We start from the raw sequence: 14887 nt of genomic DNA on the forward strand, positions 1-14887 counted from the left end.
GGCGGCGTGCGGTGGATCAAGTAATCCTCATCTTCGTTGTCTTCATCAGTCTCCATAAAAACCCTGTGGTTGCGCGCTGGCATGCTCTGGCCCTTGCCCTTGCTGTAAAAGTCGGCGTTATCCATGGTGTGTGCTCGCTTGATGTTAGATCCGGGCATATTGTCAGCATAGGGGCTGCCAGTCTTGGTGTTGCTGCTGCTCCACTACCGCGCTGTTGAAGCTGGAGCTGGAGCTGCTGTGTCGGTGCGTGTATCTTTCTGCCGCGGGTCTACTCATGATCATCCGGTCGTTGAATGTCAGCGAGCTGTTACCGGCGCAGTGCGCGGAAAGGACGACGACGAAATCCTCGGTGTGAGCATCGATGGGTGGTTTGATCCAGCAGCATGCCACAGCATGGGCCCGATGTTCGTGCGTGAGTGAGGCGGATCCTTGACCATCTGTACGCTCTTTATCCGCCGGCACAGCGCCCTGAGCTCTTGGCATCGTGCGCGCGCCGAGTCGAGCTCCAGCTTGGCAGTGTTTTCCAACGCCTTGCATATGTCAGTGGCCCTCTCGCGCTCGTAGCGGATGAGTTCCTTGTTGGCCATGTCGCAGGCGTCCGTGTACTCCTGGTGGGCCATTTCCTTCTCGCGCTCTGACTCTACCTCTTGCTCGTTCGCGTACTTAACCGAGGGCGTGTCACTCGGGTACTGTACGCGCAGGTTGTTCGCCTTTGCAACATACCCCTGGTGGCTCTGCATGGCCTTCTCGTACATCACCAGCATCTGAGTCGAGTGGTTCATTACCTCCTTGACGCCGCCGACCATGGTGCAATACTCGGTCATGGTGTCGACAAAGTTGAATTCCTTCCATATGGCCAGCTCCTTGGTACTCCAGTAATGCGCCTCGGCTGAGTTCTGCAAGAGCGCCAGCGAGACCTGCAGCCTTTCGCGCTCTATTTCCGGAGGTTCACCGCTGCTCACAATATACGCATCTTGGGCAGACGGCTCGAGCGGTGCGAAAGATAAGGATTCCGCCTGGAATGCCTTTCCGATCGCCAGCGTTGCCTTGACAATGCTCTTTCCAAGGACCTCCTCGTGGACGTGCATGTTCTTAATCGAGCTAGCCAGCTCCCGGGCACACTCCTCCGTGCGGCGGAGGTACTCGCGTCGCCGTTCCTCCTCGTCCTCGTCATAGTCGTCGATCTCGCCAATCGGCGTGTACACCCTGAACTCCTGCTCTAGCGGCCCTCCAAACAGATTCAGCATCATGGACGAAAATGACTGCTTGCCGCTGCCGCCAATATCCTTTTCGCTCATCCTTGTCGAAATAAAATAGTCCATGGACTCGCTCTGACACAAATCCTCTCGCGAACCCAAGCGGTTCAGCCAGCGCTCCATTCGCGCGCGGTGGCGCTCGATGTATAACGTGTCGTTGATTTTTTTGGCAATAGGCTGCTCTGGAAATAGAGGGAGCGCCTGCAGCCTAAAGCTGGTTGTAATCTTTTTGTGCAACCATTCGCATTGGTCCCAGGACCGCTCTACGGTTCGGGATAGCCGGGTGGGACCCGTCAGTGTGCCCCTGCTGCCACCGCTGCTGCTTGAAAGCACTGGTACTGTTGATATGGATTGGCCCAGTTGGTTGTACTCGTCCGTGGGCGATGTGATGGGCGTGGCTACTGCATTCGCACTGGCGCGTCGCGAGGCCTATAGCAAAGAGAAAAAGAAAACCGATAAGATGCGTAATTTTAGCAGGTCAACTGGCTGCATCATAAACAATAACAAGCTGAGCACAGACGATCGACACATCAACCCAGAAGCCTGTTTAAAAATAGAACAGGCCCTAATATTCACACCACATCGATTCAAGTTTATGGCCCAACTCTCTTTTTTTGTGCATCTTAAATTAGGAACACACGCACTCCGACGCGACGGGCCCAAGTGTAAAAAAAAAAAAAGAAAACAGACTGGTTATAAGCGCACGGGCTGCGTGATGATGCGATGCGATTTACTTACAATTTCTTCGAGATAAATAGAAAACGCGATAGTTTCTTTACTGGGCTGTGCCCGGAAAACTATAAAGCGATAGCGCATTGCGGCACTATTGAAACGCCGTCTCTTCTTTTTTTGTTATTCAGGCCGATGTGGAAGATAAAAGGTGGATAGTCTCTGCGAATAATGGGTTGCTGCTGCTGGTAGTGATGGTGGTGAGTTTCTGCGGTTTCTTTTTGGACTGCTGTTAAAACTTTCTCGGTGTTCGTTCGGTTAAGCGGTAGTGTTTTATACACTGCACTGAGTGAATACTCTATTAAAGTTGTACTGTTTAGTGTGTGTAGGCTGATGGGGTGGGAGAGGTTATTGCCGACCAAGTTTAAATGCACATGGATTGTATGAATGAGAGAAAGATATAATAAAGAGGTTTAATAAAAGCAATGTAGTCGGAAGAAAAGAAGGAAAATGGAAAATGGAAAGAAAAAAACAACAAACTATAGCGGGCAATAGAGTGGAGTAAGGAAAATGCTAAAGAGACAACAGTCGATAGCAAGATAAACAAGGCCAGTTGATGATCTACGTCTGTGTAGCGTGAGCCCAGAAAAAAATAACAAAAAACCGACAATGCAATCGAGAAAAAAAGCGCTAGGCCCAAAGGCATTGTGCATGTTTACACTGTTTGCAGCTCCAATCAGCATGTCACAAATCGTTTGTTTTCTTTTTTTCTTCTCTCTTCCAACAAGCAGGCAGGCAGCAGCAGTTGGATGGGCCGTCGGCCACCTCTCCTCGTTGTCACTGGTTTCTTACTTCGTTATCGCTTGATATTTATCTGCCTGTGAGCACCGGCAACAACACGGTGCCAACAGATTTGATTGTTACTTCGTTTCGAGTGACTGTGCGATGAGCATTGGATATCGCTGTTGCATGGACCAAATTAAAAATATCGCGTGAAATCCAAAATTTTATTTATAGAAAGTATCTAATTAATACAACCCTGCCTTGCGACAAAAAATATATATAAACTCCACGAACGAATACGTCAGCTCTTCGACAACAGCTTATATTCGGCCAGCCAAGGGCATCTTCAAAACCCCGAGATAGTTCCACTTGCGCTGGCTTCTTCAAGCATCTGAAGGCGTTTCTTCTGGTATGCCTGCCGCGTGAACCCGTGCCACATGTAACCCGTCACTGCGCCTGTCGCTACATTTTTTTTCATGATCGGATTGGAAAATCCCTCATTTTTGGGGAGGATCGGAAGGTGGAAATATAATAATAAAAAACCCAGTTTAGGTTAGCGGCCTCTATTGCGCGAATGATAACGCGAAAAATAAATTGAATGACATCTGTTTTGCTTACCAACCGATGAAAACGCATTCATTTTGGGCTTCAGACCCAGGGCCTTGTTGCCCATTACTGAGGCCACAAATAGTGCACAAAATCCGTACATCGTACCCAGCTTGCGCGACTCCCAGTCAATCTCTTCATCGCTCATAATCTACACGTGTGCATCCGGTTACCAAATGATACGTCTGTTTCAGTCATCTTTATGCGTGCATGAATGACCATTTCCAGTCGACAAATGCCTCATATTGTGCGGCTGCTTACTGGCCCATCCGTACCTTGTCCTTTTTTAGGGAGTCCATGTTTCAAGCGAAAGGTGATTTATTAAGAAAAATAGTCGGGTAATTCGAGGTGAAATGGGGAAGGTTGTCAATGATGAAAATGTGTTAATTGCGTTGTGTTTGGGGTACAGAAATATGGGCGGTATTGTGTGCCTTGACCAAAAGAAGCTACTATCTAAGATGATATTCATATACATGCACGTGTAAACAACAAGCGACGAATATGTGTCTGCAACCCTGAGGAAGTATTGTATGCTGCAAAATAATAATTTGGTTTGTTTTTATATGCGTATTAATTTGGCATTACTAAAGCAATACTAACAACAAAAATATGATATATTCAAGCAACACGCTCTTGGCTGGCGCCTTCTTTTTCCTTGAAGCAAAAATGTCGCCTGTATTTACAGTTTACTAGCTCCACGCGGAAACATAGAGTTTGTCGTTGCGTTTGAGGCGCTTGAACCAGTTTCGTTGTGCGAGGCAGAGATGGTGCAGCGGCAAAGAAAATTGAAAGAACTATTGTTGTTAGCGCTGAATCTTTTTAGACTGGTTATTTTTAGGATTAATAAGGCCATTTGGATATGGTCCAAACGCATTCAAATATATATTGAAGGTCTTGTTGTCCATATAAGTTGGACTAAGTATCATTTTTGCAGTCTACTTGTGCCAGAAGATGAGTGGCACTTATTACTCGTTGCTTTTGTTTTATCGCCTCTTTTGCCATTGTTTGTGTTAAGATGAAAAAGGAAATATACGTTTTCCCCACTGTAATCACTTATTTTGTGGTTCTCGTTGATGAGAATAGCTTGGCTTGATGCAAGTGCTCCATTGGTTCTATGTTGTGTAATCCATAACAAGGATAATTCCAAAGATTGGAATTAGCCTGTTCACCGTACGGCTTCATAAGCATGAATTTACCGAGTTGACTAATTGTTGTAATATTGTCTACAATCATACCTAAATGGATTATTTACCTCCTTATTTACCTCAGGAGATTTTTTAAAGATATATTTATATATTTTTGAACCTTTGGAAGCGTTTCCAGTTTTGTCGTTGTTGGGCTGGTCATCTGCAGTATAAAGTATGCAAAACAGAGTAAATATAGGTATAACAATATAATGTATGGATGGTCCAAAAAATTTAAAGAAAATAGTGGCCAAAAACAAAACGCCTATAAGCCTTGCTATTTATACAAAACATGCAGCGACAAATTGGATGGGGGGTCGATAGAAAAGGCGTTGAATGCAGATTGTGTGTTGATAAGGGAAAATAGGGCACTTTGCTTTTACACGTCTTTTGCGCTTGAAAAATAAAAAAGAAACAAGCGGGGCAGTTAAAGTCTCTCTTTCCCAACCTGCCTTTGTTTTTAAAATTGTTATTTATGTTGAATGCTCGCCTTGGACTGGCCTTTTGGCAATTTGTGATATCCCAGAAGTTGGTTGATTTCAGGCACGCATGTGCGCCTTTCAAGCTGCTAAAATAAATAAAAAAGCTGAATGGACAAAGGTTGCTATTTTTAGCGACTGCTTTCTATTTTGGTGTGGTTCTCTTTCTAGGTGCCCATCGGTTGTTTGCCTCTTGTAGTTTTGCGCCAGCATGCAATTAGTAGAAACTATACTTTGTTAAAGCCTATTTATGCCAAACAGCACAACTGGCGCACATTATATTTTACACATTAATATCGGCTGCTACCATGTCAGCAGGACATACATATGCAAGCCATAACTGTTTAAAGCAGTAGTAACTGAATCTGCCCAATGTTACGCACGCACATTCATGGCTGGTCGCAACACATCATATCATACCTTTTCTCTCAACACACTTCATTTAATATAACATTGCTAAGCTTTCAAATAAGATGGCCGATACAGCTCGCAAATACGATATTTTGGTGTGGGGAGCTACGAGTTTCACAGGGGCACGACTTGTAGAGTACCTGGCGCTCAATGCGCCAGCTAAGACGCGCATAGCGTTAGGCGGAAGAAACAAGAGCAAGCTCGACAGTGTTCAGACTAGCCTGGCAGCTAAGCACCCCTCAGCAGCCGGCACACTCAGAGCCATGGACATCCTGGTGGGCGACAGCGCCAACGCAGCCAGGCTACACGAGATAGTGGCGCAGACCAAGGTCGTTGCATCCACAGTCGGCCCATACACGCGCCATGGCACCAAGATAGTCCACGCATGCGTCGACGAAAAGACAGATTATTGCGATATCACCGGTGAGCTGCCGTGGGTTAAAGAGATGCACAGTAAGCTGAACGAAAAAGCCGTGCGGAACAACGTGCATATTGCGTCGCTCTGCGGATTCGACTGCATTCCTGCGGATCTCGGCTGCTTGATGCTCGCACAGTATGCTCGCGAAGAGTTCAAGGAGCCGCTGCTCCATGTCAAGGGGTCGATAGTTGGTATTCGCGGCGGTGTGAGCGGTGGGACGCTGCGGACTCTGGCCAATCAGCTACATGTCGAGAAAAAGAGCGTTTTCAAGAGCATGTTCTCCGGCCAAACGCCCAGCGAGCAAACTGCAGTGAAAAGTTTGCGAAGCGCGGTCTGATCCATTATGACGAGACGCTGGGCCGATGGCAGACGTTCTGGATTATGAGCCTGGTCAACTCTCAGACAGTAAACTGGGCGGGTGAGGTGCTGGGCTACGGCCCTGGCTTCCAATACGCCGAGTCCATGTCCGCCCGCAATCTGTTCCACGCAGTGGTCATTGCCTTGGGCCTGTTCTACGGCGTAATCCTCATATTTTTCAGCCTCACCCGCAGTTTTCTCTATGCAATCAAGGTTATTCCTCGCCCCGGAGATGGTCCAAGTGAGTCGTTCACCGAAAGCGGATTTTTCTCGCTACACCTCGAGGCATCCACGGCTAACCATGTCTTCTATGGCAAAGTGACCGGTAGCAGCGACCCTGGGTATGGAGAGACCATTAAGTATCTCGGCGAAAGCGCCCTCTGCCTGGCGTTTGATCGCGACAAGAAGTTTAGGCCGGGCGTGTATCCACCGTCGGTCATCATGGGCGATGCCCTGCTCGGCAGACTTCGCGGCAAGGGCTGCCAGTTCGAGGTTGCTCGCAAACCGATTGCAGCAGCGCTCAAGGGCAGCGCCAAAAAAAAACTCTAAGCCAGGTTGCTCCTGCAGCAGCAACAAAAAATGGCTTGGGATACATGTAAAAAACAACATTACAATTTTGCTTGCTTAAAAACAGCCAATGCAACTAAAATATCCACGCATCCGAGCGGCACACCGATCACAACACATGAGGCATTTAGAAGGTGGTGCTTGAAATGCTGGACACAATGCTTGTTCGCGCGAGCTTGTACGCAAAGAGACTCAGCGACGTCGCCGCCAGCAGCGAGAACCATGTCCAAAACTTGCTGCTCCGCTTGAGCTGGAGCTCGCGCGCGGTCCTCCGGGTGGACTTTTTGTGCAGCTCGAGGATGTCCGCATGCGCATGCTCCACGTCCAGCACCAGGCAGCGGTGGTCGGACGTGGTAAAGTCACGGTTCTCCATCCAGTGCTTGACCACCTTGAGCTGGCGCACAAAGGCCCAGTCCGCCTTGGCTGTCATCCAGCCGCCATGGTTGGAGATGGTGATGTCCTTGGCGGCGTCAAACGGGTCCCACCACCCGGGATTCACGGCCGCGCGCAGAATGTCGCCGGAAAAGTGCAGCTCCGGCGGCAGGCCCTCGTCTCCAGCCGCCGGTTGATGGCGCCGTCCTCAGGGTACCATGACAGGATATTCTTGATCCACCATTCGGGTTCGGACATGCCCAGGGTGCGGAAGCGGTACCAGCCGTTGGCGTACTTTGGCGAAAAGCGCGCCACGAGTGCGCAAAAGTGTTAAAGTCGCCGAAAATGATTTGGTGCGGCAGCTCAGCGGCCGATGCCCGGCTTCCTGCAGCAGGTCGCACAGCTGGCCGGTTCTACCAATGATACCGGTGAAGCACTCAAAGTGTGCGCTGTAGGCCAGCACCGGCGGGCCCCTAGGCACAGCCACCTCGGCGACCAGCGTGCATCGCCGGCCGACGCGCGGCTCCCCCAGCAGCACGCCGTCGCGCGGCCAGTTGAATGGCTGGTGCGCGTGGTCGATCACGCGAAGCTTCATGTCGAACCTCGAGTAGATTGCATTGCCGTGCAGCCCGCCGCCCTGTTGGCTGGGGCTGCGGCAGGGGCTCTTGAGCTCCTGGAACTCTACTACAATGCCGGCGTTGAGCCCCAGCTGCTCAGCAATTATCTCTGCATGGTTTGTGTTCCCGCTGCGCTCGTTGCAGATGTCTATCTCCTGCAGACACAGGATGTCAGCGTCCAGCCGCTTTAGCGTCGCTATGATGGCGTCGAGCTGGTACCCGCGCTCAATGTTCCATTGCACTACGCGCAGTGGCCGCGGGATTGCTGCCGCAGAGCTGGGCTGGCGCTGGCGCTAGCCCTGCGGCAGTCGTATGTGAGGAGCTGCCCGGGCAAGGCCAAGTCCATTTGAATTCGGTCCTTTGAATGAGGGTTTATTGTTATTTCTTTGTGCGAGTGTCGTCTGCTGCTATTTCCGTCGTCTGTCGCCGTCCGCCGTCGTCCGTCGCTGTCTAGTATTACTGAGAAAATTGTGCAGTAGCAAAAAATAATACTAGAGATACGACGAGCACAACACCATGCGTCGCTGATAATGCGCTGCAGGCGTGTGAAAATCGCGGCTTGTGACGGTGGGCCTTATTGAGGCCAAAGGGGATGTGCTGGACCAATCATTTCAGACGCATTGTACAGCGTGAACAGGCACTGTTTTATATTGTTGAAATTTGGGCCAAAATTTCGAGCATGCTTCAAATTCAACTTGGCTTCTTCATTTGTGCCTTGTCATTTGTCTACCTGCTTTGTCCCATCTGGCATTTGCTACTTTCTACTCTCTTTATTTTTTTATCTATTCTTAATTTGGGTTTTTTATTTTTTGCACAGAGAGAAATTACACGCCCTCCCCCATTTGCCGCTCGCTGGTCCATCTTTATAATTCAGCGTCCATCTGATTCAAGCAGCTTATAACAGAGCCGATGAACAGCCAGCCTCGTCCGCCGCCACCGCCACCACCTCCGAACAACCAAGGAGGGCAGCCGCGCACCGGCACCACCCCTGTTGGGTTTGGACTCGGATCGTCGCCGCTCGCGCAAGTACGGCCACAGCCAATTTCGCGCGCCAGCACGCCTAGCAACCCGACACGCACGGCATCTCCGGCGGCCAGCGACTCAGCCACCACAGGAGCAGGTGGGCGATCGCCCTTTGCCGGCCAGCCGGCGACGTTCCAGTCATCTCCTAGACCAATGGCGCCGCAGGGATTCCAGCCGGGACCTCGTCCGCCGCGCCCTCAGCAGTCCCCGATGGCGACTGCCCCACGGGTGACTTCGCCTCTTGCGCGCACATCCACTGTGAGTCCCGTTCAGATGGCTGGAATCCGGCTATGGGAACTATGCCCCCAGCCACGGCCCATGAGGTACCCAGCCCAGAATATGCCGCCTCGACCGGTGCAACAGCCCATGCAACAGCCCATGCAGCAGCAGCCCATGCAACAGTCAATTCAGCAACAGTACCCGCCGATGTCGCAGCAGCAACAGCAGTGGCAGCCACAACAACAGCAGCCACAACAGCAGATTCAGAACCAGGGTCAGCACCAGCTGCCGCCCCAGCCACCACAGCAAAACTACAGCCAGCAGATGGCTCCCCAGGGATACCCACAGCCGACCGGCCCGCCGTCGCAAGTTGGATCGCCGCCGCCGCCGCCGGCATCTGTCCGTCGCCGTCTGTACCCCGACCAGAACAACGCCAATTACAACCTGCCCCAGCAGACTTCCCCGCAGCAACAGCAACAGCAGCAACAGCAATTCTCACAGCAGCCTACGCAGCAGTACGCGCAGATGCCGCAGTATGCTCAAGGAGGCATTTCCCAGTACGCTGGCGCTGCCCAGCAGCAGCAGCAGCCCATCGATCCTGCTGCCGGTCAGGGTGGCGGCTTCTTTGTTCCTGGCGCTGCGCTGACGCCCGTCCCGTCAGTCTCAGCTGGCCATGGTGGTATGGTTTCTGCTCCTCCAGCTCCTGGCATGGCGCCGCTTGGATACCCGACATCGCCCGCTGCCCAGGCTCCTGGATACACGCAGCAGCCCGCGCAGATGGCTGAGGTTACACAGCAATTCTCGAACATGGGTCTTGGGATGAACCCGCAAGAGTACCAGATCGCATTGCTTGGCGGAAAGCCCCAGCTGGGTGCCCTTGACGAGCAGCCACCGCTGATCAAGCTGCCTCCCAACGCCGCGTGCGTGCCGTCGCCACATGTAATCTGCCCGCCGCAGCACAAGCGCTCGACGCTGAACGCAGTGCCCAAGAACGACAAGCTGCTCAAGAAGACAAAGCTGCCGTTTGGGCTGATAATCACGCCGTTTAAATCGCTTGAGCAGGGCGAGGAGCCAATCCCCGTGGTGTCTGAGATTGTGCGCTGCCGCCGCTGCCGCACGTACGTCAATCCGTTCGTGCAGTTTATCGAGGGCGGCCGCAGGTGGAAGTGCAACATGTGCTCGCTGAGCAACGACGTGCCGATGCATTTTGACTATGACGCGGCCACGCAGATGCAGAGGAATCGCTGGGTGCGTGCCGAACTCAACTACTCTGTGGTCGAGTTCCTCGCGCCCCTCGAGTACATGGTGCGCCCTCCGATGCCTCCGGTTTACGTGTTTGTTATCGATGTTTCCTATGCTGCCGTGCAGCTGGGTGCGCCAGGCGCCATTGGCCAGGCTATTCTGGGCGCGCTCGACCGCATCCCTAACGTTGACAATAGGACCAGGGTCGCGTTCATTGCTGTTGACTCATCGCTGCACTTCTTCCAGGTGCGCCCGGGCAGCACAGAGCCCCAGCAGTTGGTGGTCAGCGACCTGGACGAAGTGTTCCTGCCCACACCCTCCGACCTGCTGCTCAACCTGGCCGAGTGCCGCGCGGGAATCGAGTGTTTGCTCTCGCGCATGGACAGTATGTTCCAGAGCAACCACTCTGTCGGCAACGCGCTGTGCCCAGCTATCCAGGCGGCGCAGAAGATGCTCGGTGCGCACGGCGGAAAGGTCGTTGTCATGCAGGCGTCCCCGCCGACTATCGGCGAGGGCAAGGTTGAGCTGCGCCCCGAAGGCAAGGACCTCGGCACGCCGCGCGAGTCCGAGCTGCTCCGCCCGCACAACAACTGGTACAAGTCCCTGGCTGCCGATTGCTCGCGCGTCCAGATCGCCTTCGACACGATTTTCTTTGGCCAGCAGCCGATGGACGTCGCGACCGTGTCGTGTCTGGCTCACCACACGGGTGGTTCGGTGTTCCACTACCCGTCGTTCATGGCCACGCGCAAGCCTGAGGTCGAGCGTTTCTCGCACGAGTTCGCCAACCACCTGGCCGCCGGCATCGGGCTTGAGGCCGTGCTCCGTGTTCGTGCATCCAAGGGCCTGCGCATGGCGACGTACTATGGCAACTTCTTCCTGCGTTCGATGGATCTGCTCGCGCTGCCCAACGTCACGCCCAACCACAGCTACGCGGTGGACATTGAGATTGAGGAGGCGATCACCGGGCCTATGGTCTACTTCCAAACAGCACTCCTGCACACTACATCCTACGGTGAGCGCCGCATCCGCGTCTCGACGCTTGCACTGCCGACCACTGAGAACATCCACACGGTCTTCCACCACGCCGACCAGCTCGCGATCGCATCGTTGATGTCCAAGAAGGCCGTTGACCGCGCATTAGAGGCCAAGCTCGAGGATGCCCGCGAGGCGCTGCAGTACAAGACGCTCGAGATCATTGGCGCCTTTAAGACCGAGTGCACGCAGTCGTCATCGGGCGCTACCACGCAGCTGCAGATCCCGCGCGCGCTGCAGCTCCTGCCGTTCCTTACACTGGCCAGCCTGAAGCACACATCGCTGCGCGGGGCAACAATATCCCGCCCCCGGTGCGCATTGCCGCAATGAACCGCATTCTGACCCTGCCTACAGAGCAGGGTGTGCAGCCATACACGGTTGCCCGTATGTACTCGCTGCATGACCTCCCTGCTGAGGCTGGCTACCCCGACCAGAGCTCCGGCCTGACCGTCCTGCCGCCACGCCTGGGCCTGTCCGCTGACGCCCTCTCGCCCTACGGCATCTTCTTGCTGCACAACGGCTCTGACTTGTTCCTATGGATTGGCCGCGACGCCAATCCGGCGCTCTGCCAGGCTTTGCTCAACGTGCAGGACGCAAGGTCGATTCCAAGCGGCGTGATCACATTCCCGGATTTCAGCAACGGCACAGAGGCTCCGGTCAAGGGGCTCGAGCTTAACTTCCAAGTCAACGCCATTATGCGTCGCCTGAACCAGCTCTGCCACGACCTGTGGAAGCCTGTTACGTATGTGTGCAAGGAGGACGGCGAGCCGGTGCTCCGCATGATGATGACCCAGTGGCTGTCCGAGGACATGGACACCAGCGTGCCCAGCTACCAGCAGTTTCTCAACCAGCTGCGCGACAAGATTAACCGCGGCAACTTTTAAATAAAAATTTTTATAATTGATTCTTTTTCTCAATCACTCTATTTTTTTCAATTAATTATTTTTAGATTTATAAACAGGAACAAATAAATAACATGAACAAAAACATATATGCCGAAAAATACGAGAAGTTAAAAATAAACAAAATTTTTACGAACTATTGTTTTTCCATTTAGCGAATGTGATACGGCGCCGTGGTGTTTGTCCAGGTAGTGATCCAGTCCAGCACCTCGGTGTACCACCGCATGGAGTTCCCCATCTTGTTAATCCAGTGGTCCTCATCAGGGAAGTACACAAAACGCGCTGGGATACCCCTGCGCCGGAGCATCGTCCACGCGCCCAGTGACTCGCTAACGGGTATCCTAAAATCTTTCTCTCCCTGGATAAACAGCGTCGGAGTTTTAAAATTTGACGCGAATCTCTCAGGATTGTTCTCCTCGAGTATCGCGCGGCCGGCGATCTCCCAGGGCTTGCCTAGGTCCCACTCGGGAAACCACAGCTCGTCCGTACCGTAATACCCGGACACTGTGCTGAACTTTCCGTCGTGCGCGACCATGCACTTAAACTTATCCGTGTGTCCGTTGAGCCAGTTGACCATGTAGCCGCCGTAGGAGCCGCCGAGCGCTGCCATGCGGGTGGAATCGACAAAGTTGTATTTGCTCGTGACAAAGTCAATACCGCGCATTAGATCGACATACGGGAGGTCACCCCATTTGTGCCGGATCGAGTCCGTGAAGTTCTTGCTGTATCCGGGAGACCCGTGAAGTTAATGACCACGGTGACAAAGCCGGCATTGGAGTACATGTTGGGGTTCCACTGCGAGTGACTGAACGACTGGATGCTCGCCTGCTGTGGCCGCCATGGATTAAAAGTGCCAGGGGGTATTTCTTGTGCGATCAAAGTTATATGGCCGGAGCAACCACCCATGAACCTTGTCGCCGCGAGCACCGTTGAACAAAAAGTCCTCGGGCACGCAGAGGTTCAGCTCCTTAAGTGCCTCCTTGTTGACGCAGGTCAGCTGCTTTGTTCTACGGCTGTATGTGTCCAGCAGGTGAATGTCTGCGGGCTGGTCTGAGTGCTGTGCACAAAAAGCATGTTCTGGTCGTCAATCGGCCGCAGCCCCCACGCAGAACCAACGAGCGTGAGCTCCTTGCGCTTGCCGGTTTCCACGTCAACGGAGCATATTATATTGCGCCCCTGGGTGCTTGTTACCGTATATATAGTTTTATCATCCTTGGACCACACAAGCGAGCTCGGTGATAGGTCCCAGTCATAGGAAATCGCAATTGTCTCACGTGCGGCAATGTTATGCACATAGATGCGGTTAATGTCGGACTCGCAGCCTGGGGTTTCCATTTGCAACCAGGCTAACCGCCTACCATCGGACGAAAACACGGGCGAGCTGGACATGCCGTCTATGCGGGCCGTGAGCAGGCGTGGCTTTGAGTTGCCGGATGTTGAGACCAGGTAAATGTCCACGTTTGTCGACCACGTCATATTGTCAAACGGTGGGCGAGTGACAAAGGCAACATTGTCTCCGGTTGGCGACAGCGTGTAATCATCGATGCTCCACCTAGTCAGTGGATCAGGGCAATGCGGGAGCATTGTCGTCAAATTGATCTCGGTGCCAAGCTTCCACTCGGACTCGACTGATGCTTGAGCGGCAGAGAGAACACATTGGGCTTTTCAACTGACATCCACTCATTCCAGTGTCTCGCCCACAGGTTGTCAAATACCATAGCTGAGTCTGTTCGATTGTCCTCGGTGCGTTTAAGCGCTGCGCTCTCCTTTAGCGTCGAGTTTGGATACACGGACGCCACGAACGTGATGAGCCCCTCGTTGGCAGAGTATGCCACTTTGGTGATCGGCATTGGCGGATCGTACAGCAGATCGGGACGGAATCTGGGCTTAGATTTTGCCTGTATAGTGCCCCGCGGCGGAGAAAGCCAAAGGATGCGTCATCAACCAGATTGGGTTGGATAGTGTTGTTCCCGGCCGGTCATCCGTCAGCTGAGTGATGCTTCCCGAGCCAATATCTAGGTAGCTAAGGAAGGATGCTGATTTGTTTAAGTCCGGGGTGTAGTACGATGTGATGAACAACGCGCCCCTTTTGTTTGGCGATATTGTCGGTGGGCTTACGCGGCGCAGCGAGTGAAATGTTTTGATATCGAGTGGCTTGTGTTTTATACTAATAGTAGTGTTGGTAATGGTATTATTGTCTTCGGCAGCACAACTGCTTGTCCAAAGACTAAGTGCCAAGCCCGCGAGCTGCAGCAGACGCGCAATGTGGGTGCACCGCATGTTCTTTAGTGGGTAAATAAAAATATAGAAGAATAATTAACAATTAAAAACTAACTAGTCGGATATTAAAGTTTGGCCATATATTCAATAATAATAACAATAATGACAATGCAACAACAAACTAAACCAGGCTTTTTTGGCATGTTCAGTTTACAGTTCGCCAAGCCCCTCGTCTCCAGTAACTTTGAAATATACTTTTTCCGTTTTATAGAAAAAAATTTAAAATATATTGTGTGAACATTTCATTTCACAATATTAACATTTATTCCTTCCCAACCATTTTAACTATATTTTCCTTTGCATTACCCCGGATGTATCCTTCTTTTGTTTCGTGCTGTTCATTTGTAATTTAAGAATCATTTTCATAGTCGCAGGAATAAAAAAGAAAAAAAGCGACCACCCCGCACTACAAAAATAAAAGGTTTAAAATGAGGCTCCCACGCAGTCCCATTGAATGTTTTATTAAAGTT

General features: G+C 52.1%; 5 protein-coding genes across 5 annotated transcripts; 1 reads left to right on the forward strand and 4 right to left on the reverse strand.

Annotated features, from left to right (window-relative positions):
* Positions 1–177: 177 nt before the first annotated feature.
* Positions 178–2210, reverse strand: BX661DRAFT_33890 (uncharacterized protein). Its single transcript, XM_051539091.1, has 2 exons — positions 1995–2210; positions 178–1685 (listed from the first exon to the last, which is right to left on the reverse strand). Exons 1-2 carry the CDS (start codon positions 2070–2072, stop codon positions 297–299), a joined length of 1467 nt encoding a protein of 488 aa, XP_051391113.1. The 5' UTR covers positions 2073–2210; the 3' UTR covers positions 178–296.
* Positions 2211–2662: 452 nt separating this feature from the next.
* BX661DRAFT_184066 (uncharacterized protein) lies at positions 2663–3664 on the reverse strand. The gene is made up of 2 exons (XM_051536390.1): positions 3327–3664; positions 2663–3170 (listed from the first exon to the last, which is right to left on the reverse strand). The coding sequence occupies exons 1-2, from the start codon at positions 3460–3462 to the stop codon at positions 3055–3057; spliced, it is 252 nt and encodes an 83-aa protein (XP_051391114.1). The 5' UTR covers positions 3463–3664; the 3' UTR covers positions 2663–3054.
* Positions 3665–5450: 1786 nt separating this feature from the next.
* Positions 5451–6712, forward strand: BX661DRAFT_171715 (uncharacterized protein; the record flags this gene model as incomplete). The annotated part of the gene is made up of 2 exons (XM_051533729.1): positions 5451–6011; positions 6104–6712. The coding sequence occupies 2 exons, from the start codon at positions 5451–5453 to the stop codon at positions 6710–6712; spliced, it is 1170 nt and encodes a 389-aa protein (XP_051391115.1).
* A 145-nt stretch (positions 6713–6857) lies between these two features.
* Positions 6858–8470, reverse strand: BX661DRAFT_199041 (Endonuclease/exonuclease/phosphatase; the record flags this gene model as incomplete). Its single annotated transcript, XM_051538290.1, has 4 exons — positions 6858–7282; positions 7383–7487; positions 7520–8006; positions 8450–8470. The coding sequence occupies 4 exons, from the start codon at positions 8468–8470 to the stop codon at positions 6858–6860; spliced, it is 1038 nt and encodes a 345-aa protein (XP_051391116.1).
* Positions 8471–12288: 3818 nt separating this feature from the next.
* Positions 12289–14417, reverse strand: BX661DRAFT_206041 (Alpha/Beta hydrolase protein; the record flags this gene model as incomplete). Its single annotated transcript, XM_051538610.1, has 5 exons — positions 12289–12859; positions 13040–13194; positions 13329–13689; positions 13812–14035; positions 14256–14417. 5 exons carry the CDS (start codon positions 14415–14417, stop codon positions 12289–12291), a joined length of 1473 nt encoding a protein of 490 aa, XP_051391117.1.
* Between the last annotated feature and the right edge of the window lie 470 nt (positions 14418–14887).

This window comes from Kickxella alabastrina (genome assembly GCF_025024165.1).
Source record: "Kickxella alabastrina strain RSA 675 chromosome Unknown BX661scaffold_14, whole genome shotgun sequence".
NCBI classification, from domain to species: domain Eukaryota; kingdom Fungi; phylum Kickxellomycota; class Kickxellomycetes; order Kickxellales; family Kickxellaceae; genus Kickxella; species Kickxella alabastrina.

Bases quoted from the DNA above. Each gene is read 5' to 3' on its own strand.
- BX661DRAFT_184066 (XM_051536390.1), bottom strand. From the start codon at position 3,462: ATGAGCGATGAAGAGATTGACTGGGAGTCGCGCAAGCTGGGTACGATG. The intron at 3,171-3,326 runs GTAAGCAAAACA...AAAAAAATGTAG, and splicing joins GAATGCGTTTTCATCGGTTG to CGACAGGCGCAGTGACGGGT.
- BX661DRAFT_33890 (XM_051539091.1), bottom strand. From the start codon at position 2,072: ATGCGCTATCGCTTTATAGTTTTCCGGGCACAGCCCAGTAAAGAAACT. The intron at 1,686-1,994 runs GTAAGTAAATCG...TCTTTGCTATAG, and splicing joins CTATTTATCTCGAAGAAATT to GCCTCGCGACGCGCCAGTGC.